Genomic DNA, 16,298 nt, shown 5'->3' on the forward strand with positions numbered 1-16,298 from the left:
TAAATATATTTAAAATTCTGGTTTTAAAAACTTTTTGTTGCTATAGCATGCCTTTCAAAGCACCAAAATAAAATGTGGGTTTTAAAAAAATTAAGTAGGATATACAGTATAAATCAATAATTGGTTAAAATCATAGGTAGGAAAAGTAAGGAAGCCAAACTCTATCCGACTTTAGTTCTCTAAGTATTATTGTTCATGGTTGCCATAGATGTCATTTCTCCAAAGGGTTGTCATTCATATGAAACCAAATCCCAAATATGTATGTTCAAATTTTGAACAAATGTAAATTCTTCTGTATTTTTGAAGTTATGGGATTTTAAAGTGTATTTGTAAATTTAGGTTAGTATTTCTTAATATCTTTCTGTTGTCTCAGAAATTTACTAAGCATTTCTGTTTAAACATTTTTATCATTTGTTATAGGTTGATTTCATTACTAGTTGTTCTCCTGGGTAACAGTATAATTATACCATGAATTTATATTTTTAAATATTTTGCCAAGTTTAATAATTCTAAATGGTTGTTTAAAAGGCGCAGTGTCAAAACTCTGTATTGGTCTCTGCCATGAAATCAGGCAGATGCAAGGAATTATTTCTAAGCCTTAGCTTGCATGTTGAAACAAACACCTCGAACATTTGAAGTTTTTCGACGATACCACAGAAGTAGCACCCCGCAGGACTTGGCTTTGCTACTGAATAACAACAAATTCATTCAGAATTGAGAATTCCTTGACTTAATCTGTGGTAAAATTGTTAGTTATCTTCTTAAAGCTTATCTACCAAAGAATTTTAAATGAACTCTGCAACATTCATTCATGATGGTAAGTATTTTTAAAGAGTTAACCGTGACAGGACCAGGGTTTGCCACTTGCCCACAGTTTTGAGACCCTGGCCTTCTGCATACTGAAAGAAGCAAACCTGGGAGTGATAATGCTATGTACATAATAGAGGTATTTATGAAATCCAATAATTTCTATTTCAGAGTTTCATTAAATGGAGACATAAAATTGAGTATTACAGTGTTTATTGTGGTATTGTAGTTGCATGAACCATTGAATTACAATTCCTGTTCTTTTTTTAAAGTATGAAGTACAGGTTATTTTCCTAGCTGATTGCAAAACATCAGATTCAGAAAAATTGTGTCTCCTCTCACATAGTTTTTGGTATAAAGTGAGTAATGAGATGCTTTAATTATATCCACTTATCCATCTGGCATTTATGATATACCTCCTCCTATGTGCACACGAATGAAGCAGAAGACTGGTGTGTAACTTGTGGGAGTTTACAATTTAAAGTAGCTAAGGAGATGAGACACTAAATTGCTATGTAGTAACTCCAGGGCCTCATCTACACTAAAAGCCCGTTTTGTCATGATTGATACACCCAGATATGATTAAGATATGACTATAATTAAAATAGCCTATTGTGAATGAGTCTGGAAGAGTCCATCTCCTATAAAGAAGTTTATTTGAAAGCATTCTCACTTTCTCCTTCCAAAAGACTGAAATCAGTTGTTTCAGAAATTTTGACCAACAGAATATGTGTTCCTTCTGTATCAATTGAATATGCATTTCTACGGGAACTGTCTAGATGTGATTACATTGTAAATTAATGTTCTAGAAAGAAGGCATCCAGAGTTAATGATGTCATAGGGGTGCTATTTCAGCATTCTGTTTTGTAGACAGCTTTCGTATGGAATAGATTTCAACTTGAGGCAACATTTTTGAATCCTTGGAACTTCTTTTAATAGTTACCACTTCCTCGTCAAGCTAAAATGTTCGTAACTAGAATGTAAGCTCCATACAAGCAATACCCAGCATATAGTAACTTGTATTTATGGAGTAAATTGTGTATGTCTGGATGTGAAAATTCAGCCAGCCAACCTGTAGGATAATTAAGACTGTTGTGTGTATGGCTCTATACAGAGAGGAGTAGGGGACAGCAGGGACGTTATATCACAATTCTTAGCACAGTGTGCCATTCAGATCTGTGGGAAACAGTAAGAATGGAGGGGAGGTTTCTAGTTCTGTTACTGAATAGTAATTTATGATGGTTTTATTTCTGTGCTAAGCTGTTCAAGTTCTATTCTGCCATTAAACTAATGATTGAACCTTTAAAAATTGAACTATTACATGTAGAAAAATATTTTTTGATAGAGGAAATATTTTTAGATATTTTTAGACATTATAAGTATTTCTGACACAGTGTATTTATGTGTTTGGTTTTAGGCGAAGGAAAAGTCAGGCTGAGAGAGAGCTCCCCATAGTGTAGCAAAGTTTAGAACTTTGAGTGTTTCTTCTACACATTTAACGTGAGTGTTTCCCAGCTATTAAAAAGACAGACAGGTTCCAATGTAGAAATTACAAAATAGCACTGACGAAACACTGCTCCCAGGCTTAGGCCCAGAAGAGATTAGATGTTAATTTAGTGCAGTGCCATCAAGAGAAAGGACCAAAAGGAAGCCCTGCAGATCAACTCTGATGAGGGTTTTTTTTTCACTTCTCTGGTTGAGAGGAGATGCACTATTTCCCTTACCCCCTCACTCCCAAGATTGTGGAATTAGAGAAAGGTGATATGAATGTGGGAGTTGATAATAATGGAAGAGTGAGAGAAAGGAAGAAATGCTTTGTAAAATGTTTATTGAAACTTTAGAATATAATATATTGATCAATGATCTGTTCTAAGAGAAGCTGTATATCTTTTAATAAGGAGAGCCTTTGGTAAAAACTATCTTTATTTAAAAAATAAATAAGGAAAATGTCAGAAAATCTTACACTGGAGCAATGGCAAAGATACTACGTAGAGTAGGCTGTGATTGGGAAGGTCTGCAGTTCTCATCCAGAACAGATGGGGTTTGTGGCCTGAAAACAGTAGGATGTGTGTTCTGTTTAGGTAGTGTCTGCACAAGCTAGATCCCGATTCTAGAATGGAGAGCATTGGGGAATTAAATTGAAAAGTCAGCAGAACTCACTGTCGTGGTTTCTTTACAGTGTTTTCTTGGTTTATCTTTTTTGTCATTGGCTTGCATCCTCTCCGACCCTTATCATTTGTACCCACAACCCAAGCTGAATCATTGATTTGTCCTTTGCTCTCTTGGAGGCCTTGTGAAAAGTATCTTTTTCTTGTCAGTTCAGTTTATTACTGATGACCTCTCTTGGGGCTTATGGTATACTAACCTTTATTGGCCTAGTATGTCAGTATACATAGTCTGTAGTTCCCTAGCTCTGATAAAGTTTTAAAGTTCTTCTCTTCTTTCCCAGTTTTCAAAGTCAGATCTCCATTTAGTTATTAAGGCTAAGCAAAAGTCTCATCCTTACAACACGGCGAGTAGAAAGGACCTCACACTGGAAGTAAGAAAACCCAGGGGAGCCCCAGCTGTGCCCCAGTGTGCCTAGAGAACCTGGACCAGTGATTGAGTCTTACGGAACTTCCAAGACCTCATTGATTAGCTAAAAAGTTGGATGAGTTTATTTCTAAGACTCCTTCAGATTTTCACATTGTTCAACCAAAGGAACAACCATAGTAGTGTAGTTCTTTCCGATATGTCTGTTGCCACTAGTGCCATGCAGAAGATGCAGTAAGAGACTTGTTTCCCAGTTGAACCTGTTTAGGAGCAAGCACTGCCGATGCCCTGGCTTGATTCATGGAAGGCCATATGCTGTTGGGTTTTGTTTGTTTGTTCGTTTTAATAAAAGGGAAGTGGCATAAGGATGTACTCAGGAATGGTAGATGGTAGGTGCTGCAGCGTTTCCATGATGTGTGTGGCACCATGTCCTTCAGTTAAGCATTCTGCGGCAGTCAGTACGATCACTGCCTGGGGAGCCGGGCAGGTTTGGTTTTCCATTTGAGCAATGGAGGCCTCCTCAACGCCCTGCTGAATCTACTCAGTCCACCACATAAGTGGGTTGTACATGCTTATCTCACTCTTGGGTCTACCATGTTGCCTCAGAACCCCTCGTCTTCCTCCCCAGATTTCTACCTCATTTCCAAAACCAGTCTCTTCACTGTTTTGATGTCAGACCTGTGTTCTTAGAGCTCATCTCCTTTAAAAAAGAAAAGCCAGATGAGGAGCCAGACCATAAATACATGGCCCCTCACAGGGAAGACGCAAGTGTGTGTCCTGGGGCTATCTGCTTTGGCACTAACGAGACTAAAGCATTGCCACCCACCCGCCACAGGTTCAGTCTGTACTGTAGATCTTTACTTGCCAGACCTGCTTTCCTTCCAGACCTCTTCGTGCCACACCCTCCTTGGCTGATAAGTCCCTACTGCTTTAACTGGACTTTTTGGATTTTATTCACTGAGATCTTAAAGGCTGCCTCTTCTGACTTACAAATTTTGATTCCAAGTCTTCACTCTTTCTGCCCAGTTCTGAATGGTTACCCTCTACCTAATTGTTATCCTCTTTCTGGGAACCTTTCACAAAAGCCCATTTGGAATTAAATTGTATTTACCTGGCCATTGTGTGCATTGGCATAAGTAATGGATGTTAAGAGAAGGTCCTCTTTGCCATTCAATTCCCTTGGCTCCGTGCCCACCCACTTTGAATTGTAGGAGCAGTTTGATGACACCACTAAGAATCTGCCTGATTTCAGTTTCCACATCCTCTGCTTGACTTGGTTTGATCACAGCTCAAAATCCAAACGGAAGTTTCTAGCACCTGGAAAATGCTTGCTCCTGGGTCATGCTGGAAGAATGGTTGGGTTTATTTTTTTGAAGACCATGTTTCTGACTCTTTCGGTTCTTTGTATGTTCTGACAAAAAGATGGTGCATGACTTGGTCACAACTAAGTTAAAGGTCTACTAGAGCTCGTAGAGGCCTGAGGATTTCCCTTCTAAGCCAAAGCCATCTTTTTCTTGTTAACACTGTGAGCAATGAACGTCTGCTTTAGGATTTTCTGGGTTTTGTGTTTTCTGCATTACCCTCTAGGCTGACTCCACTTCTCTCCCATATGTCATAGCCATCTCCTGTCCCAATGACAGGGGCTTCATATTATCTTCTAGTAGATCCTATGTACCCATGCAAGAGCTGCATTGGCAAAGACAAAAAGCAAAAGTGTGTAGTCGTGAAGACTAAAGACTTCCCAGAGAAATGGATAACATCTGGTCCATTGACCTAAAACTTGCTCAGATTAGGATGCAGCATTTTTTTTTTAATGTGATTTAATTCTGGAGTTAAATTTACAGTCCAGGTCCCTAGAAGAGCAGAGAAAGAGAGATGGCCTCCTCCACTCTGAAGGGTTCAATCCAGCACTCAATACTCCTCCTGGCCAGGCACAGAATCTGTGTAACAGAGGCAGAGGGGCAGTGTTTGTCTCTCTCCCTCTCTATCTCCCTCTCTCCTTCTCCCCCTCCCTCCTCCCCTCCTTCCCTCTTCCCTTTTCCCCTTCTCCCCCCCCCCCACCCAGAAAGCCCTACCACAGGGCATACCTGCTGAGCTCTAGCTGAGAAATCTCCAACGAGACCCATGAGGCATAACAATCCCAGCTGCATTTGACATTGCTCTTACATCCTGAAAGGACCTAAGAATCTGCAGGCACTAGGACTTGCTGTCCATCATTGTCAAGGTCATATAGCAGGGCACTGGGGTCATTGACAGGCACCGTGGAGACCAGGTTTCATTGCTCTGGGCTTTCCAAGCCGAGATCAGAAAAGCTGTCTGGTTCTCTGTTAGACCTTCATGTGGGTCAGTGGGCTGTGGCAGCAACCACTGCCAACTCCTTCCCTGCTGACCTGAAAAAGTTTTCTCTGGATTCAATTCCAGACGTTTTTCTGTCTTATAATCACATTTTTATCCTCATTTTGGTCAGTGTATACACTTTATAATGTTCCTTTTATCCCTGCTCAGATGGTCTCAATGGCCTCAAGCTTACAAAGCCACAGTGAGATCCTGCTGCCCATTCACACGGCCTCCCAGGATGCCCTTTTGGATTGGAACCCTAGGTTCACATTTTTATTTTCCATTATATTCTTCCTCTTCCTCCCAGACTGACATCTTGATGGAGAAGGTGGACCACTCAAGTAGTTCAAGCTGAAGTTTCTGGAACTTGAGCAGGGTTGCTTTCTGGAACCCTAGCAGGGTTGCTGGAGTCCCTCCCTAACAAGTTTGGTCACAAATCCAGGGCATCTGCTACAGATATTTTGACATAGTATGGCCTGAGAAGGGTTACCGTGTGCCTGAATTAAAGCCACTTCCAACTCGTCCTACTGTTTTACAGCCTTACTCAGGGGAAATGTTTGCCAGCCGCCCTACAGCTGTATTCTAGCCCCAAAGTGTCAGCCATCAGACCCCCCAGAAAATTGAAAGCATGAAGTTCTGCTCTAATATTACAGTGACTGGCTACTAACATAGTTCCCCACTGTCCTCTGTCCTGAGTCTGAATATTCTTTGGTAAGGTCATTGGTGGCCATTTCCCAACCGATAGTAAAACTCCCATTCTTGAGAATGGATGTTTCTCCTACCTATGTTTTATAGATACTTATTTCACTCTGCCTTAAGCCCCACGGCACCTGTCATTCTTAAAGTGCTCTTGCTGACAAAGAATCAAGTGCTATAGCATTCATTAAACAGCTACTTGCACCTGCTTATTCAAAACTGGAAGTTTGGTGGGAGCACAGGCTCTCTTGCCCTCACCATTGTATCTTCAGGTTTTGAAAGCATGCATAGCACTCAGTGGGTACTATTTATTTAGATATTAGCTGAATAAATAAACAGGCACGCAGGGAGGAGCTGGGCCCTATTTGCCCTTCCTTGCCTTCTCCCTGATTTTGATGCCCTGTCTAAGGAGACCTGCACTCTCTCCAGTCTCTTCTAACCTACCTTGCTTCCCATGGTGCTTCTGAACAGCATGATATTCTTGCCCAGCCTATCACGATTTTTATTTCTCTACTGATTGCAGAGGATTGGAGGTAAAGTAATCGTTGCTCTAACCTGCCATTTTACTGAAGGCCCAGGGAGGGAAAGGGAGTTGCTCAAGATTATAGGGCACATCGTATGTGCTCCATAATTGCTACTCCTGCCCTGTCCCTGGGCACATGTGCATATTTGGTTGAATGTGACCAGCACACATTATCCAGAAGCCTCTTTCATGTCTTGCCTGTGCCCAGGTTTCCTAAGCACCTGGAGCCCGTGTTAATTGTGTTGCCCAGTTCTTGTAGAATAATCATGTGCTCCTGCACCTCCTTCCCCCGCACACACCACTTTTTATTCTCTGGTGATGTAATTACACTCAGTACAGGCAACTGTTTCTCCTAAGTTATCACTTCTCATTCCTCAGTAAAAACAATTTTCCAAGCCACTAGGAAGGAGCCTTCTGGCTTCAGTGTGTAGCTATTCAGTGCCTGAGACTTTTGCCCCAGGTTTTAGTTTCCTTTCCATGCTGAAGGTCCTGATTTGACCTTGACTGTTGCAAGACCAGTGACTAGTGCTTGAGTGAAGTAAGCTGTCATCCGACCAATCTTTGACAGCTGCTGTGGCACAGCAGATTAGATAACTTGGAAAACACCATCACCCCAAGGAAATAGTAATCAGGTCCTGGCTAGTTTGTTGGAGTGAAAATGATGATGGAATTAATATAAGGTATAGTGCAAAGTCATAATGATTGGGAATTTAGAAAGAGATATGGAGTCAGAATTCACACAACGTTAGTGCCTGGGTGACGGGGAGAAGAACACCATTGGGAGGGATAGAGGAAGGGAGGGAGGGAGGGAAAGAGAGGGAAGGAGATAGAGAAAGTGCAGGTTTAGAGAGAAGAGAAACTCAGTATAGAACATGAGTAGAAGTTCCACCAAACATCAGATTGTGTTTAGCAGGCAGTTGGGAATACAGAGCTAGAGGTCAGAAACGAACTCTAGGAAAGAATTGTAGATTAAACTTCCAGGAAGTCACCATACCAAGCCACAGCATTGTCATATGTGTAGGGTGAAAGATGAATAGAGCCGTGGGCCACATTAAAGGAAGGGCAGGGGAGAAAGGACTGTAACTTAAAGAGGCTAAAATTAGGGCATTTGTGTCTTTTAAGTAGGGATGGGAGTGGGGGGTGGGGCAGAGTAAAGATGCAAGAAAGGTGTGGGGAGGTCATTTCTGGATCGAAGCGCTAAGGCTTGAGTTTCAAGTACCCAATTTCAGTGTAACAAGAGTGGAGAAAAAAGTATGGAGACATTTTAATGAGAAGAAAGTTGAGGCAACTTGTGTCCCACAAAGAAAGCAATGTCCGTACAAAAATGAGGTGGATACAAGGAACTGAGGGCGTGAGGGAGGTGGGAGTACTTTGAGATGTGAAGTAAACACCCAGGGAATACAGGCATCTCCTGCAGGTGTGTGCAAGCCTGGGCGAGCAGCAGTGGGGTAGCACACACTGAAAGCCAGGTTTGGTGGTTTTTCTACTGGAATATCGGCAGTTTGTGACGTGAATGGAGCAGGAATGAGTGGTGGGAGGACAGTGAAAAGGGGCATCTGTCTACATGGTGGGTATCGGAGCAGGGCACCCAGGTGAGGGAGAAAGGTATATGAGGGTCAAAAAGAGGAGGCCGACAGTGAGAAAGGGGGGAGTTCAGGGGACTGGCGGGGGTGCATAAAGGTAAGAGGGAGATTATGTTGGTGTGCGCTGAGAAGTAGATCGGTATGTGATTTCCAGATTCCAAAGTAGACCCTAGCCACTTTGGAAGCTGGAAATCACTGTATAAAAATGACCATTACTACCCTATAGCCACAGTGTGGTTCCCTGTTCTTAACAGTTGTTATTCTTCTCTCCACTACTGTTCATTTCAACTCTGTTTTTTCTCTTCCCGTTTGGCTTGAACATCCTGAGATTTCCTACCCCTTCCTGTTCTGAGGTCAGCCTTCTAACTCTTCGTTTTAGTCTATGTTGGTGCTCCTCAGCCTTGGCTGCACATTGGATTCTACCCAAGGAGCTTAAAAAAAAAAAATACAGGTGCCTGAGTCCCATCCCAGAGAATCTGATTTAATGGGCCTGAGATCTTTTTTTTTTTAAAGCTCCCCAGGTGATATTCCCATGGGAGCAATGGTTCCCACTAATGCATTGTCGTACTGGGAACTACCTGAGGAGCACGAGGCCACTTCTCTAACCAGAGCCATGTTACAAGATGGTGAAGTATAAGGACTTGGGTCAGATGCCCGGGTTTCAGGATCAGCTCTGTGATCCCAGGCAAGCCCTGTGTTCTCTAAATCCTCAGGTTCCTAATCTGATGGGAACAAGCATGATGAAATTTACAAAAGTGTTAAATTAGATAATGTAACATGCTTATTATTAGCACAACACCTGGCTCATAGGAAGTACTCAAAACATTTAGTTGTTTTTGTTAATACTTATGTTGAGATTGCATTAACATTTTTTTCTAATCTGCTATTTTTCCCATAGACCCACACAAGTTGAACTTACTTTCTTCCACACACATTTATTTTTTTACTATATGTTGCTTAATGACAAAATTATAGACTGTTGTTTTTAAATTTTATAAAAAGCTTCATGATTGTGGTGATTACATTTAGCAGGACTTGGTGCTACAGTGAAAACTGCCAAGGGTTACTTTTCTAAATCTTTAACTGAGTTTCAATTTGCTTAGTAATAAAGTAGCCACAGGTGACTATGTCAGAAACCCACAGATTCCATTTCATGAGGGCTGAGTGTGGACCGTAATGTCTAGACTCTCGCTCTGGCAGCAACCTGTTCCATGGTAGTTCAGTTACATCCTTTACTTTTTCTCAAGACTGTTTATGCAGCACCTCTGCAATATTTATGCCATGTGTTTATTAAGTGTTTTTAAAAATAAACAAACAAAAAAACCCACGTAATCTACCCTGTATGCCTGTCATTCAGTCTGGCAGGTCCGTAGTGGGTTAGCCCTCCCTTTCTGATGTGATGCCTGCCTCCACCACAAAGTGATTATTCCAGAGGTAAAAACTCTTGCTGAAAACAACATTAAGCTTTTAATGACGTTAGCATACTTGCATTTACAAGCAGTGAAGTTGGTCATCTTCGTGTTGTTATTTATGCAGCATTAACCTTTTTCTCCAGATCATTGAGACTGAAAATATGATGGACCGAATTGTGACTGGCTTGTCTGAGTCTAGTGTCAAGGTGCGGTTAGCTGCTGTCAGGTATGAGCTTTAAATGGTCTGAATAAAAATCCTTTGCTGTGTGTTTAACCTTTTCCTTTCCGGACCTTCACCGAGTAAGCGCAGAATCCAGATGTAACTCGAAAGTATGCCCAGGTGAATTTTTAAACAGAGAAGCTAGCCCGAAAAGCCCATGAAGTGTTCTGAAGTAGTAGTTGAATTAACAATGTCTGTAGATATGCTTGAAGTGTATATTAGTAATTGTGAAATGCCAGTGTGTTTGAAAAGTAAAAGTTTCAGCTTCTTGAGGAGCTAATTTTGATTATTCTTCCTAGATGTTTGCACAGTTTATCTAGATCTGTGCAGCAGCTTCGAACCAGTTTCCAAGATCATGCCGTGTGGAAACCTTTAATGAAGGTAAGAAAAGAAAGGGGGAGCAAGTTACACCCATTCCCCCAGAGCCTTTAGTGAGCTGACATAGCTGACAGCACTCCCTGGTCTAGAAGTATGTGTGATTTTTGTGTAGAGAGGGCATTTTGAACAGTTATCTCCTCAAATCTCATGTTCTGAGCATCTGTAGATCTGCTGTTCCCTGTTCCTGAGACCAACATCTCATGTGTGACAGGGAAGTACATGCTGCCTGGTTTTCTTTTATTAAATAAAACTTTACTCATCTGAGCTCCCTATGTGATTAGCATTACATTTTAGACATATCCAGAGTTGTCTTTGCAGTTTTTACTTATAAAAGAAAAGGAATCAGCCATTTAAGATATAACCTGTTCTTATTCTTTCGATACTCCCTGGATATTTTTTTTAACACAACTGTCACCTCTTGCTTCGCTACTCCAGAATAACTTCTTTGGTCTTAGGTATTTCCTTAAGGTGGGGGGGAAGTTGTTCTGGTTAATTGAATCTTGATTGAGACTTAGAGCTTGCATCAATTGCTGCCAGTAATAGTATTCCTGCTATATTATAGAACCATAGGTCAACGTGGCCTGTTTTGTTGACATTTTTGGTTTTTCGTTTTGTACCTACTATGAAAGCCTCTGGGCTACCCCAATTTTTTTTTGCTCTAGAGCTCTAACTCTCAGCTTAAAGCTTGAGGTTCCAGTAGAGGCATCAGTGTGGTAGAAATAGTCGGGAAGCTTCAGGCAGGATGAATACGGAGTAACCTTTGAAGACGGAAGGCAGGAGGATTTTCCAGAGAGAGAAACGGCATTAACAGAGACACTACGTGTGGTATGTGCAGGAACCATGAAGGGTGCCTTCATGACTAGTAGAGCGGTGGGATATGAGTACCCTGTGAGGAGTTGGACCAGTGCTCTCCAGTTAAGTGATTTTCCTATTGCCATTCTTTCTTGTCCTTAGGTTGTACCTGGACAAGCAGCTTAATCTTGATTTATTGATTCTGTCCATTCAAGATTTTTTTTAAGCATTCCCTGTTTCCCAGAATAACCTCCAAATATTTCCGGTGGAGTCATTTTCTCTGATTGCTCAGCTAAGTACCCCTCTATCATGTGAATCAGAAATGGAACAACATGTGGTTTCTAGCTAGTTTTACCTGGAAAAAGGTTTGGTGTGCAACCTAGAAGGATTTTGTGTGCTTGGGTACATGTGGGTATAATTATTATACTGTCAAACTACTACTTTGTTGCACATTTAAGGTATAGTATTAAAAGCTTGGAAGTAAATCAGTAATTTCAAATATTCCAGTTCCTCTTAGTTCAAAGACGTTTGCATGTCTATTGATTTTTTCCCCCCTCTTTTGCTTTTCCCGCCTCTTTTTGCTTTTAACTGTTGGTTAGCAAGCCACAGAGTAGCCATCTGATTTTAATTACAAATTTCATTTGTGATTATTTTTTGTTATTATTTTGGTGAAATGCTCTTCGGTCAGCGTTAGATGTTAACTTCCGAATTTCACGTTGTATCTTACACTGTACTGAGTAAGTGCTTTTAAAAATTTCATAGAATCTCTTCTGTTTTAGTTTATCTTTAAATGTTATCTACTTTGAAAATAAAACTTGATAAAAGCACATTAATCTCTATAAAAGAATAAAGATTTAAAACAGTGAATCATATTAAGCAAAGCAACTTTTTAAAGCCTTGGTAGGCACTCACTTATTTCAACCAGTGAGTCTAAGTAGTATAATTTTGGAAAATGATTATTTCTCTTATTTCACAAACATTTTGTGCAGTGCCACGTGGTTGATACAGATCAGGATAAATTAGACCATAGATATATAGATTATTCCCTCAGAAGCTTAACTCTGGTAATAAAAAGAGACGGGCATGTCTACTCATAGAATTTGGATAGTGTGGGCAGTATTAAGGGTCCTAGGAGGTCCCCAGCAATGGAAGTGGACGCCCAGAGGAGGATAGGATGACTTCTGACTGGAAGGGCCCAGGGGGGCTTCTCGAGTGGATGGTCTTAAAACGTGGGTACTGAGGTGCACCAGAGATGCAGGAAGGGGAACAGGGGCTTGAAGGGGTATGTGGCAGACACAGAGATCAGTATGCATCATATATGAGATTTGAGCTTCAACAATTCACAGAATTAAAACAGTGTGTTAAAAGAACTGCTGCTATTTAGTAATTCTTGCTTATTCTTAACTTGGGGACTTCAGACTTGCTTTAGCTGAAGAAAGCAGATAATAAATTTAACTCTCTTAAAGTTTTTTGTGGTTCTCCATTTCAGATTTGCACAGCTAGAGCTGCTAGGACTCCTTTTGGGATCATGATCTGATCCTGATCTGAGCCCAAATGCAAAGGATTTAAGTGAAGTGGTTATTGCATACAAGTGGTAGTGTTTATGAAGCCTTCTCTCTTAGAATCTAGGAAGAACTGGTTCTGATAATAGCTAATGGAGACTAACATTGGTCATCATGCTATGTTGTCTTTTGAGTTCAGTGAGGGTCCATGGCATGTAGCTTCCATATGCCTGATAATGACGACAACATGGCAATAAATTGCCTTTTTAAAAACCTTACTTATATAGTCATTACTGTGTGCCAGTTACTCTTCCAAAATCTTTCCATTTGTTAATTCTCACAACAACCCTATAAAGCAAGTACTATTATTATCCCCATTTTACAGCGAGGGAATTCATATACCTATTTAGTGGTTGAGCTAAAATTTGCGCTCACGCAGTCTGTATTCTTAGCTTTTGTGCCATGCTGCTTCCTTTATTATTCACCATATCACATTTATCCTAAGTAGTCCTGTGAAGGAAGTGTTTTCCTTAATTCCTCAATTTGGAGGCTCAGAGAGGTTAAGAAATGTACTCAAGTGCACACATCTAGTAAGTGGAGGTAAGGCTTGGAACCAGCGCTGTGTGACTCCAGTCTCAAGAACCAGTGCCCCACAATACCCGGCCTGTGCAATAGCTCGATCCATCCATGCCCCTCATCAAACAAGTCCTTCTAGGGACGCATTAGGAAGTCTTGGACCCTGGGTGGTTTCATAATTGGCCTGATATGATGAAGTAGAATAAGCTAAGTTGCCCTAAAGCAGTCCCATGGTCTTCAAACTTTACACAGAGCCCCCAACCCCACACCCCGACTTGTCTATCTCCTTTTCCATGCAGAAACCCCATGCTGGCAGTGGGGCTGTAGCTCCTCCAGCAAGATAGAAGGGAGGGCCTTTGTCATAATTATAACACTAAATAGAGGCTGACACGATATCAAGTGGGTCTTTCCTAACCATTTCTCCCATATGAGAAATCAGGTTGAAAGATAAATTTTTTTCTCATTTATTCTTAAAATGATTTCAACTCCATGTTTACAAACCATTAATAGTATCCTTTTGTTTTTTTAATTCCATAGGTTTTACAAAATGCACCAGATGAAATCCTAGTAGTAGCATCTTCCATGCTATGTAATCTTCTTCTTGAATTTTCTCCAAGCAAAGAGGTTTGTATTGATTTTTCTCTTCCTGGGTTGCCTGGTCCTACCAAGAACTTAGTCAAATAATTTTCACAGTAGTTGACATTGAAATTTGAAGATTGATTTTAAAAACTATTTGTGGTTTGTTTAAAGATGGAGGGCAGCAAAATCAATTATTTTTTAATATGGATATCATAATTTCCTATTAGCCCATTTATTCTGCCTGGCATATTCAGATTATTTAAAAGATATTACAGTTTACAGTCACTCTAAATGGCCTGCAACTGCAACTGTAAGAAGTAATTACACAAATAATAGACTATTTTCAAACTATATTTACTAAAGAATAAATTAAGACTCAGTTTTGTAAACCAGTATTATAAGTCATTTCAAGGAGATAACTGCTGGCATCAGAAAATAATCTTTTTAATGTTTAGTGTTAATGGTAGTTGTTTGGAGAAGGATTAAATGTGGAGATATTTTCTCTTTAATGCATTTTGTACATTATTTGAGGATGTATTATTTTTATAGGGAAAATTAAAATAAACTTTAATAAAGGAAGGAGGAAACCTTACACAAATAGTTTCATCGTGGTAAAATATCTCTGGTCTGCCCAATCACGAACGGAGGTGTAGACACTGTCCTTTATTGTACATTTAGTAGTCCCATTTTTGTTGAATTTCTTTTCTGCATTGTAACACCTGCAGGCTTTTGACTATTGGCAATTAGGAAGGCATTAGGAACAAGGTGGAGGTTCAGAGACAGACAGTTGTTCAACAAGCAAAAATCTTGGAACGAAAGGGGAAAGAGAAACGTAGTTATTTTGAGGGAAGACAAAGGTGAGATAAGATGCAAGAGCTTCCACCTGTTCTTCTCTGCCCTGGTGGTAGGAATCTTGGTCTGATGACAGTCTGTTTGCAATCAGTGTAACACCATTAATCATCCTGCATAGCTGTTATGTTGCCTCAGATCTACCTTCAGAATTTTAGGGTCTAGTTATGAAGTAAGGTAGATGAGCTCAGGCATAGTATCATTAATGCAGTTGGTTTTCCACAGTAAAAATAAGCTGTCCTGTAGTGACCAAAACTGTGTTGTGTTTTTGAAAGTTGCTAAGAGGAGCTTTTTAAAGTTCTCATCACAAGGGACAAAAATGAAAAGTATGTGTTGTGTGATGATGGATGTTAACTAAACTTATTGTGGTGATCATTTTGCAATACATACATATATCGAATGTTTTACATCTGAAACTCATAATGTTGTATGTCAAGTATATTTCAGTAAAAATAAGTAAATAAAAAATAAACTGGATCTTGAACTGGAAGGGGAGGAAATGCTATAAGAGTACTATTGGGCCAGTTGACAGAATTGGAAGAATATGAATTATCAAGTCAATAAAAATATTGTTTTAATGTTAAATTGCCTGAATTTAGTAACTCTTCTGTGGTTAAGAGAATGAATGTCCTTGTTCTTAGGAAATACACATTGACATGTTAAGGGTAAAGGGGCATGACGTATGCACTCTATTTTCAAATAGTTCAGAAAAGATAAATAATGTGCGTATGGGTGTATAGAACAAGAGATAATGATAAAGTAAATATGACAAAATGTTAAAAATTGATTAATTTGGGAAAAGAAATGTGGAAGTTCCCTCTATTCATCTAACTACTTTATAAGTTTGAAATTATTTCAGAATAAAAAGTAAAATACTACATTTTGTACAAGTAGAAGAATGTGTACCCTTCTTCAAAAATGTCATCTTGAAAGGCACTGTCCTATTCCTGGGTATTTAAGTATGAATTGCTGAAGGCATTTCAAGGATCCACTTGTCAGATGGCCTTTTAAGCATTCATTGGTGATGGTAAATCAGTTCTCTAACATTTGAATTTTTTAGCAATTATCAAAAGGCGAAAGATTTATGCAATCTGAAGAGAAACCAGAGTATCTAACATTTGAATTTTTTAGAAATTATCAAAACCCATTTTTAGCTGCGTAAATACAAGTAAATTAAGTGGTCAGGTGAAAGCGTGCTATTTTAGGTATAAAATGTGGTATGACTATAAAAGTACAAGGCTGTTTTGCTTGTATGATTGAGAAGTAGTCCTGAAAGTAGTTCTAAAAGATGAATTCTGCAGCATGTTTGAAATAAGAATGACAATTTGGAAGGGAGATAGTCAGGTTGTCTTAAGTTCCAATCTAAGTCAGACTATAGCTTCATAGTCACAGCTTATAAACAACACATGAGATACATGATACACAAAGCAGGAGTGATGGAGTCTCAGAGGATGGTGAGAATGAGAGTGTGGAACTAGATAGTGGGATCATAAGGAGTATGTTCGAAATGTA

The 16,298-nt window shown here is 39.9% G+C and overlaps 1 protein-coding gene across 3 annotated transcripts in view; it reads left to right on the plus strand.

Moving 5' to 3' along the window:
* The window catches only part of ARMC8 (armadillo repeat containing 8), a 91,036-nt gene that overhangs the window by 53,445 nt on the left and 21,293 nt on the right, over positions 1-16,298 (plus strand). For all 3 annotated transcript variants that reach the window (XM_033131894.1, XM_033131895.1, XM_033131896.1), the window contains 3 exons: positions 10,034-10,116; positions 10,410-10,491; positions 13,896-13,982. In XM_033131894.1, coding sequence (XP_032987785.1) covers positions 10,034-10,116; positions 10,410-10,491; positions 13,896-13,982 — 252 coding nt within the window. The remainder of the gene's footprint in view (positions 1-10,033; positions 10,117-10,409; positions 10,492-13,895; positions 13,983-16,298) is intronic.

The sequence above is a fragment of the Rhinolophus ferrumequinum genome, chromosome 17 (genome assembly GCF_004115265.2).
Source record: "Rhinolophus ferrumequinum isolate MPI-CBG mRhiFer1 chromosome 17, mRhiFer1_v1.p, whole genome shotgun sequence".
NCBI lineage: Eukaryota > Metazoa > Chordata > Mammalia > Chiroptera > Rhinolophidae > Rhinolophus > Rhinolophus ferrumequinum.